Source organism: Antennarius striatus, chromosome 4 (assembly GCF_040054535.1).
Source record: "Antennarius striatus isolate MH-2024 chromosome 4, ASM4005453v1, whole genome shotgun sequence".
Taxonomy (NCBI): domain Eukaryota; kingdom Metazoa; phylum Chordata; class Actinopteri; order Lophiiformes; family Antennariidae; genus Antennarius; species Antennarius striatus.
This window is the reverse complement of record NC_090779.1, coordinates 9,462,937-9,484,739: the sequence shown is the minus strand read 5'-3', so window position 1 is coordinate 9,484,739 and position 21,803 is coordinate 9,462,937. Positions and strand designations below refer to the sequence as shown.

General features: G+C 43.3%; 1 protein-coding gene across 1 annotated transcript in view; it reads left to right on the top strand.

The window, feature by feature from the left end:
• Positions 1 to 10,369, top strand: part of otud7a (OTU deubiquitinase 7A) — a 31,720-nt gene extending 21,351 nt beyond the window's left edge. Inside the window, exons 9-13 of the mRNA XM_068314101.1 lie at positions 797 to 924; positions 1,019 to 1,168; positions 5,837 to 5,951; positions 6,540 to 6,624; positions 7,238 to 10,369. Of these exons, the coding sequence (XP_068170202.1) occupies positions 797 to 924; positions 1,019 to 1,168; positions 5,837 to 5,951; positions 6,540 to 6,624; positions 7,238 to 8,818 (2,059 nt within the window). The 3' untranslated portion in view covers positions 8,819 to 10,369. The remainder of the gene's footprint in view (positions 1 to 796; positions 925 to 1,018; positions 1,169 to 5,836; positions 5,952 to 6,539; positions 6,625 to 7,237) is intronic.
• The last annotated feature ends 11,434 nt before the right edge of the window (positions 10,370 to 21,803 follow it).

Below are 21,803 nucleotides of genomic sequence, written 5' to 3'. Positions count from 1 at the left end.
GGGTTTAACTCAGGCTGCAGAGGCAGGTTGGAAACAAACTCTGGTTTCCTCCTGCTATGCACAGAAACCTTGAGGTTTGTTTCTTGTTTCCATTTTTACTGAAATAACCATACTCTCATGCTAGACATAGCAGATCAACTTGTGGGGGAAAGAATATACAGTGATCAGCTGGAAAACTGATAACGTTATTTGACATTTAACCACGTTTAAGGTTGTGACCGAATGGTGTTTTTCCATTTTCTTTTTCTTGCTATTCACCAGTGTGACATGTCCAGCGTAAAGCCCTCTATCGCTGGAAAGCACCCCATTACAGAGCATCATTTACTCATTTAGTCGGGTGGTTTTAGCCTCTTGTTGAGTTTGACTTTAATAAAGTAATCAGGTTAGGGATGTCTAATGGTCCTACTGTGAAATGAGGCCATAAATAGGATGCGTGGGATTCACATATTAAGAGGCTCTTTATTAGAAAGAATTTGGCAACGTGGCTGTTTGTGCGGCTGATGACTTAATTGTTGCACATCCTCCGGTTCCCCGGTGGTTGTATGGCTGAGAGCTCTGCGTCTGCTTTTTCCCTCCATCCCTTTTTCTCTCAAACATGCACAAACAGAGGGATCGGTTCAACATTATTCTTCTTGTCCATTGAAGATAACCAAAAGCCGACACTGATCTGAGAAGATCAGGCTAGATTACGATTAAGCAGCATCATTTACCATTTAGGCTGCTTTTCTCAATTCAGGAAATTGTCGTAGTATCCCATGATCCCACTGTGTTACATGTTTCTTCAATTTCCCTGCAGGGTGGATAACTCTGAGGATCCAGTCTATGAGAGTCTTGAGGAGTTCCATGTGTTTGTGCTGGCCCATGTGTTACGCAGGCCCATCGTAGTGGTGGCTGACACGATGCTCAGAGACTCAGGAGGAGAAGGTATCCCGTCTTCATCTCTGGCTTCATCCTCTTCATTGCAGTGGAATGAGTTGGACTCACTGATACTATTTATGGTTTCCCAAATGAATTCCAGCGTTTGCTCCCATCCCATTCGGAGGGCTCTATCTTCCTCTGGAAGTGCCTCCGAGTCGCTGTCACTGTTCTCCTTTGGTCCTAGCCTACGACCAGGCTCACTTCTCTGCACTGGTGTCTATGGAGCAGAGAGACCAGCAGCGAGAGCAAGGTAAGATACTGATGAACATCTGGTGACATCCACAGGCTATGTCGGATGAACTCTGTTGACATTATCACAGCGCCTTAGGCTCCGCCGACAGCTCTAGGAGACATTCTCCTAATCCAGATTTTTTGAAAATTTACCTGGTAAATCAACACTTCCAGTTTGAAGTCAGGTGAGAGTTATGCAGCTTTTGCTTTTCGCATTAAGTGAGATTATTGCAAGAATAAAGGTGAGTGGTCTAACTGTCCTGCTGGGGGTGAATAATGTATTAGATGGCAGTCTAATTACCTGTGATCCATTATTAAAGTGGGCTGGTTGGCAGCTGGAACCAAGGAGTGGCCGACACAGAGGGAAAGTTGACAGCAGCCGCTGTACAACGACAAGCCTGCATGTCACTCTTGTTTTAATTCTGTTCCAGGAAGTGTGTCCGCTAATGGGTTCACCTCTTACATAGAACTCTGTGCTGTGGAGAGGATGTTATATTGATGTGGTTAGGGTGTGTTTTTGTCTTGTTTTGCCCCAGTCAGAAGCCAGTGTTCCCACTTCACATAGATTGTTAGTTCTCAAGCTCAGAACAATCCTCACACAGAGTTCCTTCAAATGACAAATAGAGACAAGCAGTCTCAGTGGTCACAGCAGTCTTTTGTGTTTGGCACAGTGGGTGGAACTCACTTTTCACTTGAGTGGGTAGACGACCAACTCTTTTTGCCACTCTTAAGAACAGAACAGATTCACGTCATTAGTCACTGTCCTTCTCCCTCCGTCGTTTTTTGTGACTATGTAAGCTTCTTTTCTCGGGCGTACAAAAAAATATAGTTCCGAAGGGTTTGATCACTGCAGGCTGGCAGACAAATGATTGCCAACCTGCCATCACTGCCTTCAAGTAATTTCCTTCAATGTCTGCGCTGCATTAAAAGCCGACTAGACTACTCCTCAGCTAGACTGTCCAGTTCTTAGCAGCTAGGTTGGGCTGGGGCAGTTCTCTGTTTGTCCACTAGGTGGTGTTGAAATCCAACAAATCCACTGTAATTTGGACACGACGAACTGCATGATTGTACTTTTTCATTCTGGTACACTGTGTCCTGTGATAAGTTCAGAGGGCGTTTAAGGTGCAGCTTCTCTCCAGGACGACATGAAAAGACGAGAACGTTTCGATTGGAGCATTTGCATGTCTTGCAATGAATCATACAGCAATAACAATATACGTATACAGTAGGTGCTGCTTCAAATCATGTCTTTTTCTGCACTTTTATGTAGGTGAGTTCTCACTATTCAATTAGAAAGGGGTATTTGCATTTTATTATCACTACAGAAATTTATTCTTTGACTGAAAAGGTGCCAGACAGATGGTCAGATTCAGTGTTCCATTGCAGATTTGTGTAGGGTTGCATTAGCTGGCCCCTAATCCCTTACCACATCACCATCTGACTTACATTGCCACATATGGACAGGGTACTAGGCTTCTGGGGCACCGACAAACCAAATGACACGCCTGACAATCAGGCCAATGTGCCTCACGTCGATGACTGCCCCGGCATGGCAAAGAGCATCCATGAGGCGAGCGCGTTCAGGTGCCACGAGCTGGGTTACCATGCTGTCTCTTTGTGTGGAAGATTATACTGTAGGCTGATTCCAAATTGTGCCAACATATCGTGCATAGTGAAAAAAAACAAGGCAAGGGTGATTAGAGCCAGTTTGTTGCTTTTCTGACTTTTTGCCAAAAGAGCAGTTGAGTGAGGTCGTTGGGTGATCCCGGATTCCTGTGTACACGTCGTCTCCGCCCATCGTGCAGTCGGGACTGGCCTATCTGCAGCTGCCGCCGGCCGTGTGTTTTATCAGCCTGTTTGTGGTCCTGTGGTTTTTACGACATACGAGTGGAACTGGTCCTTCTGAAAACTTTGGTTGCTATTTCAAGCTCAGCTCCCATTATCAAAACACTTCCAAGTTTTCATTGGCATCCCATCATCAGCCCTCTAACACCCGTTTGAATGAAGTACTTTTACACCTTTTACACAAAGACCACCTACATAACAGAGAGGTGTAACTACCTGGCTCCAGCCAGGTTTCTCTATTTATTAAAGGCGAGCAGTGAACCCGGTAAAATGTAGTCAGTGAAATTAGAACAAGATGACGAATAGAATCGTAACGCTATTTGTAATGGTTTTATGTGACTTCAGATGTGAATCTGTTCATAAAGAAGCTGTAAGAAAAAAAGCCCCGGCTTGTTTATATGCATAGCTGTTGTTTCTGCTGGTGAATAGGACCCTTTAAGTCTGCAGCTGTGCAGAGTGACCAAAGTCAGGAATTCAAATTTGTGCATTTCCCAGACAGAACAAATTGTTCTTGAGTCGCAAACCGAAGGAAAGATTGGCTCGGTGTTGCTGCTGCGAAGGAGAAGCTGGGATGAATGGAAATAAAGAGACGAAAAGAGGAGAGAGAGTCTCCTCTCATCCTTCTCTCATCACACGAGGCGTGATGCACATGACGTGATCATACATACAGTCATGTGAGTAAAATCTTAGGCAGGCTGTCTGCCTCCATTCAGTTGTTGGGTCGTACGTCACCCCCCCACCCCCACCCCCCGTCCGTGTCCCCCTGAATCGAAGATGCAAACAGAGCAAGACAAGGTAGACCAGCAGATATTTTGCTGAGTGCACAGCCTGCATACCGCGGAGGCCTGTGATGTCATCAGGCAGAAGCTACGTGATTCGGTCATTCAAGGACAACAAAAGATGGCTGCCAACAGGGATAGTAAATACATTACACCACACTCTATTCCCCCAAAGCTCAATTGGCAGGGCTGGATCTCTGGATCTGGACTGGGCCCAAAGAGGAAACAACACACACACACACACACACACACACACACACACACACACACACACACACACACACACACACACACACACACACACACACACACACACACACACACACACACACACACACACACACACACACAGAAACACACAGAGGCCTTCAGCTTGGCAAGAAAGGAGGACAGCTGTATCATGGGAGCGAGGACCCACCCCACAGAACCTCCACTGCCTGCAGCATGACCTGAGCGGGAACTTACTGGGATGGTGTTTCTGTCTGTGTTTCTGTTTGGGGTTTTTGGAAATCCTTCTTTTAGGAAAATTTTTTTTTTCTACTTTACTGCTGTTATTGTTGGTCTCTGTGGCTACGGGCATGAGTCACAGCTTTTTATTGGCCGGATGGTGGAGGATGTATAGTAATTTGCAGGTATGATGCAAAGGAAACCCTGAGATTTTGGGACACATCTCCAGATAAAGCCCAGCCATTCCTCAAACACATGTTGTTTACTTGGCAGCTAATGAGTCAGATATAAATAAGTCAAAAGATGAATAGAGGTAAATGCTGTTCCCACGCTGTTTTAGGAACTCAAGACACAATCACAATGCATTAACCAGGATGATTTTAACTATGCATGCTTATTTGTGCTTTACACCTATCTGATGGTATTATGAAAGAAACACCAGAGGTAAGAATTAGTATTTGACCTGTAGTAGGGGCAGATTCTCCCACTGTCTGTGTCTTTATGAAGCCTGTTGAGCAGAGCAGACTATTGGCAGTGGAAGGATTGATGAGGCAGGGTGGAGACCGTATCGTCCATCTGTGGCTGACAGTGAAGGCTGGAATGTCCTGGTCCAGAACAGCCTGCCTCCCTCTGCTGTCATGTGGAGAACAGGCCCTACATTTGGTAGCCTGAGGAGAGCTGTCATGTGGGCCAGTAGGGTTGAGCCAGTCCTGCTCACACTCCTGTTTTGAAAGGGCAGCCATACACTCTCACATGCAACTGTGCGTATCCTACAGCACAAACACACCTCCCATGAGAGGAAGCTCTGGTGGGCGTCTGTTTTATGTTCTGCGTCCACTGATTAATGTTGAAAACCTAAAGCTGCTTGTGAGCAGCTGATGATATCGGCAGGACATGAATTTAATTATGATTCTGTACTGCCGTCTGATGGCAGTCTTATAAAACCAAATCAGTCAGAACAGCCCTAATCAAATGTAGAGCTGCCTGTTTAGATCGCCAAAGTCACTCAGAAAAGAAGATGTGGAAACATTAGAAATTATAAATCATGCTTTCCTAATTATATTTGACTTTTCATACATAGTTTTGCTGCGCAACAGGGGATTACTCCTAGATTTGATGTGCACTCCTTTTACCCCCTAATAAAGTGGCATTCAAACATAAAATGCTTTTTTTATTTTGTGCTCCCAGATCCCTGGAATATCTCTGGTGGGTGCCGAGTTGTCAGAGACAAGGTTTAAGGATTAAAACGCACTAACCTGGAATATTATGTGAGGGTATGGTGGTAAATCAGACTGGTTAGGACAGACTAGAGCAGCTGCAGAGAACCAGGATCTGGATCAGTTTGTTATAAAAGGAGCAATCAAGCTAAGCTTTGTCAGAGCCCCCGTCTTCTGTGTCCTGGCTCAAGTGTCACTCGCTGGTCACAATCACCTCTCTGTCTAAAGAATGTACGGTAGATTAAATAAACCCCCTGAATACTTTACCCCACAGTGACGTGCATGTGGGACAGTTAATGGGGCATTATTCCAGCTCTGACACGACTGTGGCCTTGTGAGGGAACACACATGAGGTAAAGCTAGACCAAACTAACCCTCTGATACTCTTGTCTCTTCCAGCTGTTATCCCTCTGACAGACTCGGAGCACAAGCTGCTGGCCCTCCATTTTGCCGTGGACCCTGGCAGGGACTGGGAATGGGGGAGGGACGACAATGATAATACCAAGCTAGCCAAGTAAGTCGTGTGTAGTATATCACGGGGTGTTGATGCTTATCAACAAAGCACACACACACACACACACAGGCGCTGACTAGGAAAGCAGTCCCACGAAAGGGGAGAGAGTACAGACTGCGGGCCAAGGCGATTCTGTTAGTCTACCCACAAGGCTGCATGTGAAGGACTTAACTCTGATTATCGGCTCCATAGTCGAGTCACTTCAAAGAGTGACCAGAGAGAGAACAAATCGTGAGTCACGTCAGTCATGCAAAGGGTTTCCCAGGACAGCCTCACTAAAGCAGCAACACCCTTTCTGAGTTAGGCAAAAAGTTTATGCAAGCGTGTCTGTTTCACATTCCCACCAGTCATGAGGTTAACTTCACTTTTGACAAGCTGCAGTGGGAACCGCTGAGACAGACAGAGAAATGATCTCAAACCACTTCTCCAATACTACCTTTTTATTTTTACAAATGAATGCTTTGGTTTTCTTTTCTTTTTTTAAAAAATACAACAAATTCTCATAAATGTCAAATCCATGAATGTGTCATAAATGTCAGCTGTGTCAGTTGTTGGTTTTGTTCATTGTGGATAAATGTTCTCTTACAGTCTTATCTTGTCTCTGGAGGCCAAACTCAACCTACTGCACAACTACATGAATGTAACATGGATCCGAATTCCATCTGAAACAAGGGTAACTCTTCTCACACCTGTCCAGTTCTTCACTGTTCATTTAGCACCAAATCCACTGCTTCACGTCAGATGTTGATGAAGCAGAATCTTTTTCTATTTCTGTCATTTACCATCTCTTAGAGATGTAACTGTTTGACTTTCATCTGTAAAATCTTAATACCTTAATGGTTTCCAAGTTGATAAAGGCTTGGTGTTGCTGAAAATTTCTGTACGTCATCAAACATGAAGTTCTTTTTTCTTGGTGACATGATTCACTTGAAAAAAAACATGAACAGTGAATGTTCTCATAGTGGAAACAGGAAGGAATAAGTTTGTGGGTAAAGTGTGCGAACACATTTTCTCATAAACTGTTGAAGACAGGAAAATGTATTTTTCAGATGGCTGGCTGATGGCTGAATATTCTCATTTCAAACATTTTATGCAGCATGACTACAGTCTTGTACGAAGGTACAGATATTAATGACGATGTCTTCTTGTTTTTGAATATTTTTTGCAAATCTGAATCCATTGGGAGTCTTTTAAAACTCTACTCATAAGCCAGATTTTGAGTCATCCCTGTATCAGAAATGTATGGTGTGTGTTGTCTTCATGTGTTAATGTGTCTCTGGATGCAGGCTCCCTTGGCTCAGCCAGAGTCTCCCACAGCCTCTGCGGGTGAGGATGTCCAGTCTCTAGCTGAGTCCATGGACTCTGACCGCGAATCTGTCGGCAGCAACTCTAACGTCAACAGCGGCAAGCCCAGCAAAGAGAAGGACAAAGACAAGCAGCGCAAGGACAAAGACAAGAGTCGGGCTGATTCTGTAGCCAACAAACTAGGTAGCTTCAGCAAAACACTGGGAATCAAGTTGAAGAAGAACATGGGAGGCCTGGGAGGCCTTGTGCACGGCAAAATGAACAAATCAACCTCTGGCTCAGGTCGCAGTGGGGAGAACGGAGGGGAAAAGGCAAAGAAGAAAGAGTCAAAGACAACCAAGGGGAGCAAGGAGGAGTCGGGCCAGTCAACAAGCTCCACCTCGTCCGAGAAGGCCACAAGTCCCTCCCCGACAGACAAACCCTCCAGCTCCTCCCCCACTGAGAGACAGGACAGCGCAGGGAGAGCATCAGGGGACAAGTCCCTAGAAAACTGGAAATACAGTACCGATGTCAAGCTCAGCCTCAACATCCTCCGCGCTGCCATGCAGGGGGAACGCAAGTTCATCTTTGCAGGCCTCCTGCTCACCAGCCATCGACACCAGTTCCACGAAGAGATGATCAGCTACTACCTGACCAACGCCCAGGAGCGCTTCAGCCAGGAGCAGGAGCAGAAGAGGAAGGAGGCCGAGAAGAAGCCCCCCGCCCCCACGGAGGTAGCAGTCAAGAAGCCCGAGCAGGAGAGCGTCTTCCAGAGGGACAGATCAGACAGTTCACCCCCGGAGAGCTGCTCTCCCGTCCTGCCCCACCACACCCACACCCACACCCACACCCACACCTACACCCACAACTCACAGTCCTCACTGGCTCTCAAAGTGCAGGGGAGAAACAGTCCCACTCCCACCGCTTCTCTGACCTCTGTCCCGGTCCCTCCTCTCACCCCACCCACAGCCTCCCACCACATGTCCCACCTACCCCCAGCCCCTGCGCCTTACTCCTCCCCTAGTACTGGTGCTAAGAGACCCGGGCCCGTTCCTGTGTCGGCCCACTACAGCCATACACCGCCCATCCAGAGGCACAGTGTGATTCACTTACAAGATGTCAACATGCAATCCTCCATCTTCCAGAGCGACCCCTATAAACCTGTGGTGGGTACCCTAAAGACATGCGCCACCTACCCCCAGCAGAACCGCACACTCTCATCCCAGAGTTACAGCCCTGCCCGCCTGTCAGGCGTCCGCACTGTTAACACCATAGAGACCCTGTCCTACAACATGCCCGGTGAACACAAGTCCCACACCTACACCAACGGATTCAACGCGGGGGATATTCAGGACTGCCTGGAGTTTGCTGATGAGGACAACTCGTCTCACACCTGGCTCAACCAAGACAAAACCAAAGGGCGTAGCTCTGGAAGCCCTTTGTACTGCTTTCAGCAGCGTCGCTGCAAGAGGGAGAATTGCTCCTTCTACGGCAGGCCGGAGACAGACAACTACTGCTCCTACTGCTACCGAGAGGAGCTGAAACGCAGGGAGAAGGAGAGCAAAGTGCAGAGGCCAGCATAGCCATCACAACCACTTCAGCCACTCGTCAGCGAGGCCACGGGAGTCTTAAGGGAACTTCACCATCTGCACTCTGTATTTAGAATTACATGGTGGCAAACATTTTCCTACTTTGTTAAAGAATGCTCTTCTTATTCTTGTCTCCCTTCCCTTGTCAGTAAAGAGAATTACTTTATGATGGGGGGAAACAGAACTTGGAAACAGTGAGCAGCTTTGGCCAGAAATTGCGCTATTTTGTTTTGGATTTTTTATTTTCTCTATCATGGAACTTAGTCTTTTACTTGTTTTAGAGTAAAAGTCATTATTTAATGATGTAACTTTCTGTATGTGAGGGAGAGTTCTTTATTTTCCAGTGCAAAAGAGTTTCATCTCATCAAGAGGGAACATTTTAGCTCTTTTAATCAGTTTTGAATGCAATACCTCTGCTTGGTTCTTCAAAATCTCTGTGGAAACTAGTTGTTTTGCAATCAAAAGAAATGAACGGGAGAATAATATTAGATTTTAAAGCAATAAATTGGTGATCTTTGCTACACCCTCACCCAATTTTGTCTATGCACCAGTAATGTAGTTACTGTAGGTTAACTGTGTCTTGTAAATTGTAAGGGATTGTCACGGTGTGTTTTTGTAAGCAAAGTTGAACTACAGGAAATAAAATGTGTAAACTTTATAGACTGTAATGTTGGATTAGAATGAATTGTTGAACCATCTCCTTTGTTAAGTGTACTTTTGCTTTTACCACAGGGAAAAAGTTTGCTGTGTCAGAATTGGACTCAAAAAATATTGTGTAAGTTATGATTTCACACATTTGCCTGTAGTTGACCTCATAAAGACCACAAGCACTGCCAAACTGGCATCTTTAAAATATTCAGATTCAAATTTTACAATTTTTTTTTTCCTTTGTGGTAAAAAACTAACAGTGCGTATAAGATGAACTGCATCTCAAATGTGGTGTGTTTCCCTAAGTTGCCTGTAACCTGTTCAGTGAGTGTGTTAGATGAGATGAAATGTGGGTAGTGCGAGCAGGTCAATGTGTTTTTGTCTGAAGTGTGATCATGTGTCCGCCCCGCCCCTACTCCTACTACACGATGTGCAACCATGCTATTAGCACTACGTGGTGATCTGCAGTATAGATGTGTCACGGTTCAGTGTGAGATCGTCTGTTGTTCTTCCATATCCAGAGGCCGCTAAAAAAAGCACCTGCTGCTATAAGAGCACCTCAAGCCTTTGTGATCATCAGTGCTTTAACCAATCAGTGGGTTTGTAAAACCCCGGGCCTCCAAGTGCTTTCTGCTCATTCAACATGACTACTGTAAAGACAGTGTTTGTGTTGCTGTTTGTTCTGGTGATGTTTGGATGACGTACCTTTAGTGTGTCCTGGCCAAGGATGTCCACTGCTCCCTGGGTTCGCTTCTGTCTCTCCTGTACACACTGCAGTGTTGCTCCACTTTGTTTCCATGTGACCAGTTCATGGAGTTCACCATGTTAGGACTGTAAAGTATGATTTTATATTTCTTTAAGAGTTTTACACTACTTTAAATTATTGATTTGCACATTAGGTACAAATGTAAATATAAAAAAAATAGTTTATTGTTACAATCATGGTGTTTCTGTGTCATTTTTCTATTTGAGCAGGTCAGCATAATACACTATTTTGCTCTATGTTTTCTTACATATGATAGTTTGTTTACCAGATCTTTTATCATATTGGCAAACTTTCAAGAGACAGATTTTAAAAGAAAAAAAAAAAAAAATGATGCAGAAGAGTCAAACAGAAAACCAGTCCATCTCCAGAAAGGGTTCGGCCTGATCTTCACTACTGGTCTGTTTCTATAATAAAACCCTGAATTTTCTAAAAGATTTTATTTGAAATATAAAGTCTCCAAGATCAAAACACAATAACCTGGATGGCCTCACTATGACACTGTTTCAGACTTTCAAAAGACATTGTGTTCTCCACTATACCTCATGACAAGTACATTGTGTAAAATCAACGCAGTGCCCCTTTAAGAGGATTTGACCGTTTAGACTAGGACGCTCTCTATGGTTATTTAGAGGACTGAGTGTAGGAAAAAGTTCATCGCTATGAGTCAAATAAAACAGAGTGAGGGGAAAATTTCCTTCAAATTATTCTGAGGTTACACGATTGAGATTCCAGAGAGCGACCTGCCAAAGAGGGCAGCATTCCAGACTGAGAACTGTAAATCAGCCTTGTTCCTCCAGAGATAGGATTGATACCACGCTGTGAGACGAGCCTTTGAAAAGCAGCAGAGAATGATGGAATGCCTTCATGGGGACAGTCATCCATTGCTGCAATAGTTAAGCCTGTGAGGTTTTTCTGCATGGGAGCCCCAGTCACACCAGAAGACAACTGTTCTCATTAAATCAAAGAGTTCACTGACTTAGATTTCATACAGGTGGTCTGCAGAGAATTCATGCTCCACCTCAGCCATATGTTCGGTGGTATTAGCAATCGCTAGCATGTTAATTTACTAACTTAAGAGAATGACAGGTATAAGCATTTTAGCAGGCTAGTATTCTGATGTTAGCGTTGACCTGAAGTCCTACAGATCTGCAGACATGCTTGTCGACTCAATGGTCCTCTTTAGCTGTGGAGGAGATGAAGACATTAAAAAGAAAGGAGAAAAACAATCACACTTAGCAGAGGTGTAAACTGGGACTGTCAGAACTCTCAAACACATAAAAAAGCTTTACGATGTAAGATAGTTCAGAATGTTTTAATCAACCTGTCTTCGAGTATGAGGTAAAATCAGACTGTAGCAGCCTGTGTGTGTGTCTGTGTCGGATGAAATCCATGCTTGTGAGCATACGGAATTGTTATTGAGGAAATCACAATGAGTTTTGCTCACATCTCCAGCTACTTCCTCACATCTCAGCTGTGGACTGTTCCTGCTGATAATGTGGGGTGGTGTGTTAGATCATGAGGAGAAAGGATAGCCCCTCTTGATCTCCAATGTAAGTCCCACAGTGAACGGCCCTGTCTCCACAGCAATGTACGCCGAGCTTTGTATCCTGTCTGTCTTCCAGAAATACAGAGACAGACAGAGCATATTGCCTTCTTTCTTGGATCCCATTTTCTCAACATTTCCTTTGAGTTGACATCAGGTACCTCCCTTTGCTGTTCAGAACAACAGAGAGCCCCGTCAGGCGCACAGCAGTTGTTTGGCAAGCTTCAGAAACAGCTCAACCTCCCTGTAAAATTCACTCAACTCATTAAATTTGCACACGTGTGTGTGTGTGTGTGTGTGTTTGCGTGCGTGTGTGTGTGTGTGTGTGTGTGTGTGCGTGCGTGCGTGCGTGTGTGTGTGTGTGTGTGTATTCACATGGACATACACAGACACACAACAATAAAAACTAGGAAATAGGCAGTCACAGACTGCAACATCCCGCAACACCCTTGAATTCAAAATTTTACCCTGACCTACTTTCATAGGTCAGGTTCATTTAATAAAAGACCAATGTTCCAACTAGTGCATAGACTAGTGCATATGGAGAAGGCCAGTGTGAGTAAGACCACGGATCAAAGTTAGTATATAGGTAGATCAAACCAATGCAGTCACAAACTGCAACATCCCGAGACACCCCTGAATTCAAAATTTTACCCTGACCTACTTTCATAGATCAAAGCACTAGCTTTGATCTATGGTCTTACTCACAATGGCCCTCTCCCTTGTCTTTCTATCTTATCCGTTTCCTGAGTGTACAAAAGTTGAAATTTGACCTCGACCTAGTTTTCTCAAGGTCAAGGTCATCATCTCATTTTCATCTCCTTTGCTGTCCGAGTAATGTGCTTTTTGTTTCTTCTTTCTATCTGTAACGGTTGCGAAGATATTTGGTGGACATACGAACGAAGACTGACAATTACAATACATCACTGCTTTGAAGCGGGATGTAATAAATATCAAGATTCAGAAAATCCTCCTGCTTCTTATTTGCCTTTCAGGTGTGTGTCATCACTCACACATTTAGAACCCATTAGAGGCTTTAACACAACACAGTCATTTCCAAGTGTTGATTTTTATGTAAATGAGTTGTCTTATTAAGACAGCACAATAAAAATGTAGGACTGTTATGCATATGTACGTAAATGAAATATTTAGATCATTTTTGCTCTATCACATCTATTCTCATCCACTAGGTTGTAAGCTACTCTACCTAGCAGTATTTCTACACATACACACACACACACACACACACACACACACACACACACACACACACACACACACACACACACACAGCTAGTGCCAGCCTCCAGTATCTGAGCTCATCCCACCCGCTCTGCAGGATCTATTGCCAGCCTCGCCATGCACCGCGCTGAAGAGTGGGTGGTATCACATGGTCCTTCAGCCTGCTTTCTGGGGCCTGTCATGGTGAAAGAGGGACGTACTCTCTCTCTCTCTCTCTCTCTCTCTCTCACACACACACACACACACACACACACACACACACACACACACACACACACACACACACACACACACACACACACACACACACACACACACACACACACACACACAGTACAGACAGGCCTCTGTCTGATCAGGACCACTGCAGCTGCTGACCACATCTCTCCCATTTTTTTGTATGGATTAATTCCACTGAGTCTTAAAGTCAGCGATGCCCACACACCTCAGTGGAGCAGAGGCCCTTTCTAGCCCACAAAGCCTCCCACGCTCTGCACTTTCAGTGTGTCTAGCTTGGCTGCACCAATCCGCAACGGGTAACACCACCCACCCACTGCTTCATCCTCATTCTGTATCTCTTTCATGCATCCTGCTACACAGTCCCTCAGACAATGCATTTCAAAATAATCCACAATTGAAGCTCTGGACAAACACCTGAGATTGTTCTTCACACTGAGCTTCACCTGGGGACTGAGTGCCAAGGAGCTGATAACCAAAAGAAAGGGTGTGACTGAACAGATAAATCAGTCAAATTGAAACCGCCTCCTCCGCCTCCACATCCTGTCTGCAAGGCGATACCGGCGCACAGCTCTCATGCTGCTCATATAACTGCCTGTACTTTTCATAGCTCAGTATGGAGGGGGAAATGTGTCATTAGAGAGTCAACATGTAACTGACAGAGTGCAAGCCTGAGAGTACACATGCCTCACCCACACAACTAGCAAAACCTGAGATCGTTCCTATTATAACATCATAGACCATACACTGGTCTGCAGGGGAGTGCTGCTGGTGCATGATTAGAAGCTTTGCTATCTGTCTAAAGTGATATTTAGGGACTTATGACCATACTACACCAGTGGTATCAGCTCACCTTAACCTCTACACAACTCGCTTTTTTGTGTGTTTACACGGCAAAACGGGTGTTAATTTTGGTTTCACCTCAGCTGAGGTTCCAAGCAATCCAAAAGCAATCGTGGAAGTGCTTTAAGTTGCTGATTGTTCAGATAGAATCGAAACTACTATGTGTCATCACTGAGAGACAAACTTAAAGACAAACAAGATTCACCATTGTTAAATATTCGTGCAACCTCGCACAATTTATGCAGTCCGCCTGGCTTTGAACACAGACATAGTACTTTGCTCTGGCAGTATGGAAATGTGTGTGCTTTAGTGAATGGAGGAGATGAGGATGTTTGTTTGTTTGTTTGTTTGTTTGTGGGGGTCACTATGACAACCAGCTACACTGAGTGGCACTACAGCAGCAGCGTAAACAAAACTCTGCTGAAAAAACAAGTACAGACAAGTAGAGGTGAGGCAAGCTGATACCATTGGTGTAAAAGAGGCATCAATTTTCCTTAACATCTCCCTTCCATCAATCAAGGCTTAAGACTTGGAGAAAATAAAGTTAATAACACATGAATGCCAACTGTGCAAAAGTGGTGTTGCCACACAAACATGAAAAACAAGCTCCAGGAACATGCCGGCTGGGATGGCACAGCAATTTGTGCCAATCTCTGCCAATTTGCGAGGTGCCAGGGGTGGCAGCTTGTCTTGTTTGTGTAGCATGGTGTGCTGCAGGCTTTAACCTGCCTGCAGACAGGAGGTGTACAGCCTGAGAAGGGAGGACAACAAGCTCATTATACAAGAGAACACCTTATTTCTTCCCCTTCCTTTCTGTGACAGAAGTCACCACGAGTAGGAAAGGCCACTCGGCCATCGCTGATAATGTGGAGAGGCCGCACTGGAAAGCGCTCTGAAATTTGAAAGTGCACTAATGAATGGTAAAGGAAATATCCCATTTATCAATCTATCCTCACTGAAATAAAACAAGGAGGAGTCCTTGTCACTGGCCCTCTGCCTGTTTTTTATTCCCCAGGACTTGTTCAAAATGTTTTCTAGGCTGAAAGTCGAGACTGATGTAAATCCTGTTGCAAAAATAAACTGAAGTGGATCGCAGACTTGTGAGAAAAGGATGTGTACCTGAGGAGTGTAGTTCAACCACTCCCTGTATTTCTCTCCTGTCATCTTGCCTTATATTTTTACGGTAAGGAATACATAAATGTTACTTTAATATGCCATGTATTTAAAAAAATCATCCTCCATAATCTTCACTTTATAATGTAAAAGTATTTCCTCCCTTGGTATGTTGTTTACCTAATGCTGCCTAACGTTTATCTGATGTAACTATTGTTACGGTGATATACCAGGACTCACTGTCAAACAGACTTGAATGAAAAGCTAGAACCTCTGGAAGTTAAATATGATGCTAGTTTACAGCCTGTTTCTAGTTTACCTCACCAGCTGCAGCCCATAGGCTTAGTCCAATATTTACCCAGAGATACTATATGTTTCAACCAAATCCATTTGCATGTTGCAACTCAGTGTCAGACTCAGCAAATTCATGCAACCTGGAATTACTGTAGATTAGCTCTGCTGTCAAACTGATGCAGTATTAGCATAAACAAGCATTGATGGCTGACATACAGACTACAAGGTGTATGACTTAGAGCTTCTACGATGGAGGACACTGTGGATAAAGTGTGAGGAAAAAAAATTGTTGGCATTCTTTTATTTTTTTTTAATTCATGCACTGCTCGGCAACAATCAAACAGAAAACGAATTGTTGCTTATTTTATGAATTTATTTCCAAATGTAAACTTCACTATTTCATGCATACAAGTTATGACAACATACATTATTCAACAATCTGTTATTTTTCATATTTGCATAGGACATGGTCACAATATATTGTCTAACATGTAAAAAATAATGCCATAAAAAGGTACAGCAGAGCAGCTAAGACCAGCACATTATTTGTGTGTAATCCGAGGACTGTACAACTGTAATACTTGAATGTAGTGATTTTGGTTTGCTGAGCAAAAAAAAAAAAATGACACCTGAAGATTAGAGTGAGGTCATAGTGGAATGTACTGGCCAAAGCTGTTATTTACAGATTAGATTATACTGGTGCTGAGAGGGGAGACAGCACCATGGAGTCACTACAACAGGCAACTGATGGTGATGGGCAGAGGAGAAACGCACAGAGGTATCAAGAGAGCAACGTTACACTGAGGACATACAGGTACAGGAACGTAACCGAAAGGCTGGTGAGAGGCTCTGCATGTAATCAAAGGGAGGTCATTCACAGCACTGTGTGTCGGATAATCTGAGACATACAAATCATTTAAGGGTAAAAACATCCAGCGCTTGAGCAAAATGCTTTTTTTTTTTGTAAATGTGCATTTCTGTAGCGGAGAACGAACGCAACACCACGTCAGAGGGTTCAGACAGACGTAGTCTGCTGTGCTGCACGTTCTCACTCACACCGGTTCTTGTCTTTTGACTCGCTCAGTGCTTGATCACATCATTACATGAGTTTTGTTCATCTAAGCGGTCGCACAAAAGAAACTATAATATCAAAGTTGCTTAATTAAGATGTAGAAAAAGGTCCTCATTAATCACAACATCCACTGATCAACACCAACAGCATGTAAAGTTGAACCCAGGGGGACCAACATTAATGCAACATTCATCTTTCCATTCAAAGCCTTTGGTCACAACTTGTAGGTACGGACTGTCCAATGAGCTGCAAGAACTCCAGGCTCCTTTTCACTGCTTAAGAATCATCTCTCCTCTCATGACCTTCCATCATCCTGACATTACCTGACATTATCCCACCTTTAAAAGCCTCAGGCCTGTCTGGGAAGTCATTCTCCGTATGTTCTTAACCTAATATATCACACTCCCTTTAAATATTGCATGTGTTGTATTGTTGAACGTTTAAATTGAGTTATACTACTCAAAGAGCCTGGAGAAAGGAAAGGAGAGATAAAACCTTGGCAATGTTGATGATAAAAAAAACGTACCTTGTACACACAATGTGTAGCACACACAGTCAAACGGACTTATTCATAACCTACAAATATGCATCGGGTCAATGTAGAAGCAGCACATTTATAGCAAATGTAGTTTTTTAATCCTTTGGAATGGTTGGGTGTTTGTTGTCATCAAGATTGTTTACGTCAAAAATACCTGCCATAAGCCATTACACATTGCTTGAATATTGTACAGCAAAAAAAAAAAGACAAAATTAAATAATAAGAACCAACTGAGAACAAAGATACACAAGTAAAATGTTTACACAAAGCAGAATATTACTGTACATTTCATAAAGACATGTCACACTTTATAAAACTGTACAAGTCTGTTAAATGATAGGAGCTAAGTTTTTTTTAATTTTTTTTTTTAAGCACAACATCTGTAGCATCCTCATGAAGTTACCATTATAGTTTTGGCACAAAATTGCATCAATCAAATTTGTACATTGACATCAGTCATTTCTGAGAGAATCTGATCAGTGATGAATTCATGCAATGGATATGAACTGTTTAAATAAGATTATTCACTATGTATTATTATATACTAGGCAACAATCAATTGATCTTTGTGTATTTTTTTTATAATTACATAAAATTATATTAACCGGTACACGGTTAACATCCCATAGAAACCTCGTGTCTCAACTCTTTTAAGAGTTTTATTTTCCTGTAACAGATGTTGTATCTGTAATCTGACTTACTGGTAAGATTACAGATTTGTATTTGTAATCTTACTTATAATCGTAGAGTTGGATTACAAAATGCTGACATGGAGTTTCATAGTAAATAACATCTGACATCATACCTAAAGCACAAAATGTCTCAATGAAGTGAAGCTCAGTATGGAAGGGATAATATAAAAATGTAGCCCCTTGTTTTGTCTTGTCTTTCTTTCTTAATTCCTTCCCTCTTTCCTTCTTCCTTCAAGTAGGGACAAAGAAATACCAACTATTTGTGCTACTCACCAAGCAAATGTAAGATATATGATGTACGATTTTAAAAGATATGAAGATATTTTTAAAAAATCAAACATATTTAAGAGGTATGATTTTTGGAAAAAAAATATACACACTTAAATAATTTCATATACGACAAAAAAAGTAAGAACAAAAGTTATGACTACATTGCTAACTCACAATGTTGTGGTCTCTATTCTTATGGAAATCTTTCAAAATAATCTAAAAAATAAAGAAAATTAAGAAAATTAGTCACTCCATTTTAAACTGTTGAACAGAGAGGTCAGGAATTTTCTTTTTTTTATCATCTTGTAAAAAAACCCTTAGGCTTTTGACTTTTTTTGGATGGCAGGCTAACTGTAGTAGCTGGCATCCTGACATCAACGGAGTATCAACTGCTTACGATTAAAGGGGTGAGCCCCATCAGTGGGGGTTAAAATGATGTTTTTTATGAAACAAATCATGGTGCCGGTACAAAAACAGTCAGCCTTGATGCTGTGATATTCGCTGAAATGACCTGAAGATGACGGAAAAATCTTGAAAACAATAAATCAAATACACTGTACACTTTTCTCAAGAGAGGTTAATTATAATTATTTCACAAAAAGAAGTAGGTACAATAAAAAAAAAAGGGCATGTACAAAACTGTGTTCAACGGCCTTTTGTGTTGAGCTATTCAAGTAAATTTGGTACAGTGAGAATAACGTTATGGAGGCCTTTATATCACTGGTGCAGTCTGTATGGATGGGTAGACCGGGTTGTTTACAATGTCACAGTCGGTTTATTTGCAGATGATAGATGCTTCTTGTGCCTAATGTAAGTCCACTGACACTAAAAGGTCAAAGGTCTTTTTGGGGCGTTTGACTGGAAGCAGCTCCAGAGCGCCCAGTGCTTACTAAGGCGTATAGCTGAACCGGTGTACCGAAGCCATTGGGGGGCAGGAGCTGGGCCCTACGGAGGCGTTCCTGTGTTTCCAGTGTGTTTGGACACTGACCAGCAGTGAGCACTAAAGCACCCAAGAACACCAAGAGGAGACACATCTGTGCAGCAACTCATCTTACGACAAAATCCACAAACTGTCCCGTGTCTGCTTTTGCGGATGTTGACCCTGAGGTAAATGTGCAGATTATGGATTAAGAAGTGCTTAATTACACATGCTTGAAGGTGAGCTACTCCAAAAAAAAAAAAAAATTATTAAGAGAAGGTATCTCTACCAAGTCAAAAATTGACTAGAATTTAAAAAAAATAAAATAAAAAGACATGGAGAGAAAACTCCCCAAAAAGCTGCTCAACAGCCATTTTGAAGACTTTTTTTTTTTCAGAATTGGTAAATGTTAAAACCCTCTCAGTGCTTCTTTCACTGAGAGCTGCTTCTCAGTGGCATTCAAAGTGTCATCTTGCAGCCTGGAAACAGTTTCAACAACTTACAGAGGGTTGTTTTTGTTTAATATGTGATATTAAGAGGAAACTGCTTCATTTGATCCAAATAAAAGGAAGTTTTCTCTCTGGAGGATGTGACAGAGCTTATTCTTCAGAGAGACAGCTACTGTGGAGAAACGGGGGGACAAGGCCCTCCATTCATGAGCTTACACCTGCCGCATTGCCTCCAAAAACCCACAGCGCCTCCGAGGCGAGGCTGTTAACATGCATATGGTGTGAAGTGTAGGACTTTGAGGGAAACGTTTGGTTGGTATAGAATGAAGCTATAGCAACACGTAACCGGTGATGACACCAGTCTGGAAGGACCAAATACTAGGATGACACTATTTCCGACAGAAGCATTAAAAGAAGATGTAGGCATAACACAGACCAAAAGGGGCTGCAGCAGTTTGGATAGCGGTGCCCGTTTCCGTGGAAGGTTTACTGTGCCTTTTGCCTGACTTATTGATGCATGTCTGTCTAGAAACACAAGTCAGCTTTCTCACGGGAGAAATCGGAGCTTTCATAGGCAGGACGACGTGAGGCTGGTGTGACCGCTGCGTTTTGCTGATATGTTCATTTTGGCCGTTTTTACAACAGTTTAAAAGCCCCCCACACACACTCTTTTTTTTTTTTTTTATTTGTAAGAGAGAAGTTTGAAAGCAGCTGTTTGAGAGCTCCGGCTTATCACTGTCAACTGAAGCAATGTCGTTCGTGGCTTTTATGAAATTTGACTCTCTAGCAGCAGAGAAGGATTTGTCCCTGTGCTTAGGATGGAGCTGGATACATCCCACCCACGCTGCTAGCGTCGTCTAGGTAGTTCTGTTGTTCATGCTCTTCTCTCCTCTCTTATCGCGCGGGTCGGACCAACCCAGTAATTACAACCATTTTTTTTCCGCTCACAGTTTCTACAGTTGGAGGGAGGAAGAGGGTTGAGGAAGGAGGAGGTGTCCCCTTCTCTGTGCTGCTCGGCTCGTGATAAACCTCTTCTCTTTTATCAGGACCTGTCCTCTCTTGCCTGCATATTGAAGATAGCGGCTTTGTTCGCCCCGTGCTCCACGAGCCCAGCCCCGGCTCTACCCAGGACACTCTGGCCTACATTTGACCCCCGTGTTCGGCGGGTCTTGCACAACTTGGGAGGTTCAGCCCTCTCTGACAGGACAGGTAGAGCCATATGGGAGAGGGAGGACTCCCCAGGAATGGTGTGTTAGCACTCCTCCTGCAGGCTGTGAATGGCTTCTTGTTGGATGCAGCTGTTTCCTCCAGAGAGGCCACAAAAGGAAGCCGTGAGGAGGGAAGTGAGCCGGCTGTCTGGCTCTACCTGCAATACCGCCAAACACCAGCCCCAGGCCTCGATGAAGGGCGGCTTACAAGACTGAATAGAAAGCTTTCATTCACTCTCGTCTTTGGTTCTGTTTCCTATGTGCTCGAGAGAGGGATATACATTGTTTTGAATTTAAGCCCCTTTGTGTTCAGTTTGTGTGAAATAGATGCTGACTATACAGCGTTTTGTTTTTGAAGCAGAAGCACGAGCAGCTGCTTTGAAACTTAACTGTCTCTTTTTAAAGGGTCTGAAGTTTCTTTAGTTAATTTTTTTTTTTAATAAACTGTCAGTCCAACATCATCTGATCCTCCCTCCATGCAGCATTACACAGAATACACCTCTAAGGAAACACACGTTTCACCCAACGCAATGGCGACACTGCGCTGGAGGGGATAAGTGTTTTTTTGTTTGCTAAGGTGGATTTTTTTAAAAAACACTATTTACATTAGATTTGAACTCCCCCTGGATTGTGAGGGGATAAGAGGGCACGGGTTCTTTGAGTGATTGACCGTATGGCTGCACGGCTAGATTCCTCGGAGAGAAAAAAAAGAAAAGAACAACAAAGAAAACAAGAAGAGTGCAAATTGTGTTGAGTGTAAGGCTGCTATATATGAACTGTATGTCTCTCTTCACCATGTTCATTCTTTCAAGCTAACAAGGCCATCCCTGAGCAGGGCATAAAATTCAACACCGGTTGAATTTTTGAGTAAAGTGATGAGTATATTGTGCAGTCAATGTGAGTACTGGTCAGTACTGTGGTATTACAGAAAAAAACAACTGTCTTCAATCCTGAGGTGTGTGTGTGTGTGTGTGTGTGTGTGTGTGTGTGTGTGTGTGTGTGTGTGTGTGTGTGTGTGTGTGTGTGTGTGTGTGTGTGTGTGTGTGTGTGTGTGTGTGTGTGTGTGTGTGTTGTGTTTGTGTGTGTGTAACTTTGAGTTTGTACCCCCTCTCTTCACCTGTAAATAAAACTAAAAACAAAAAAGA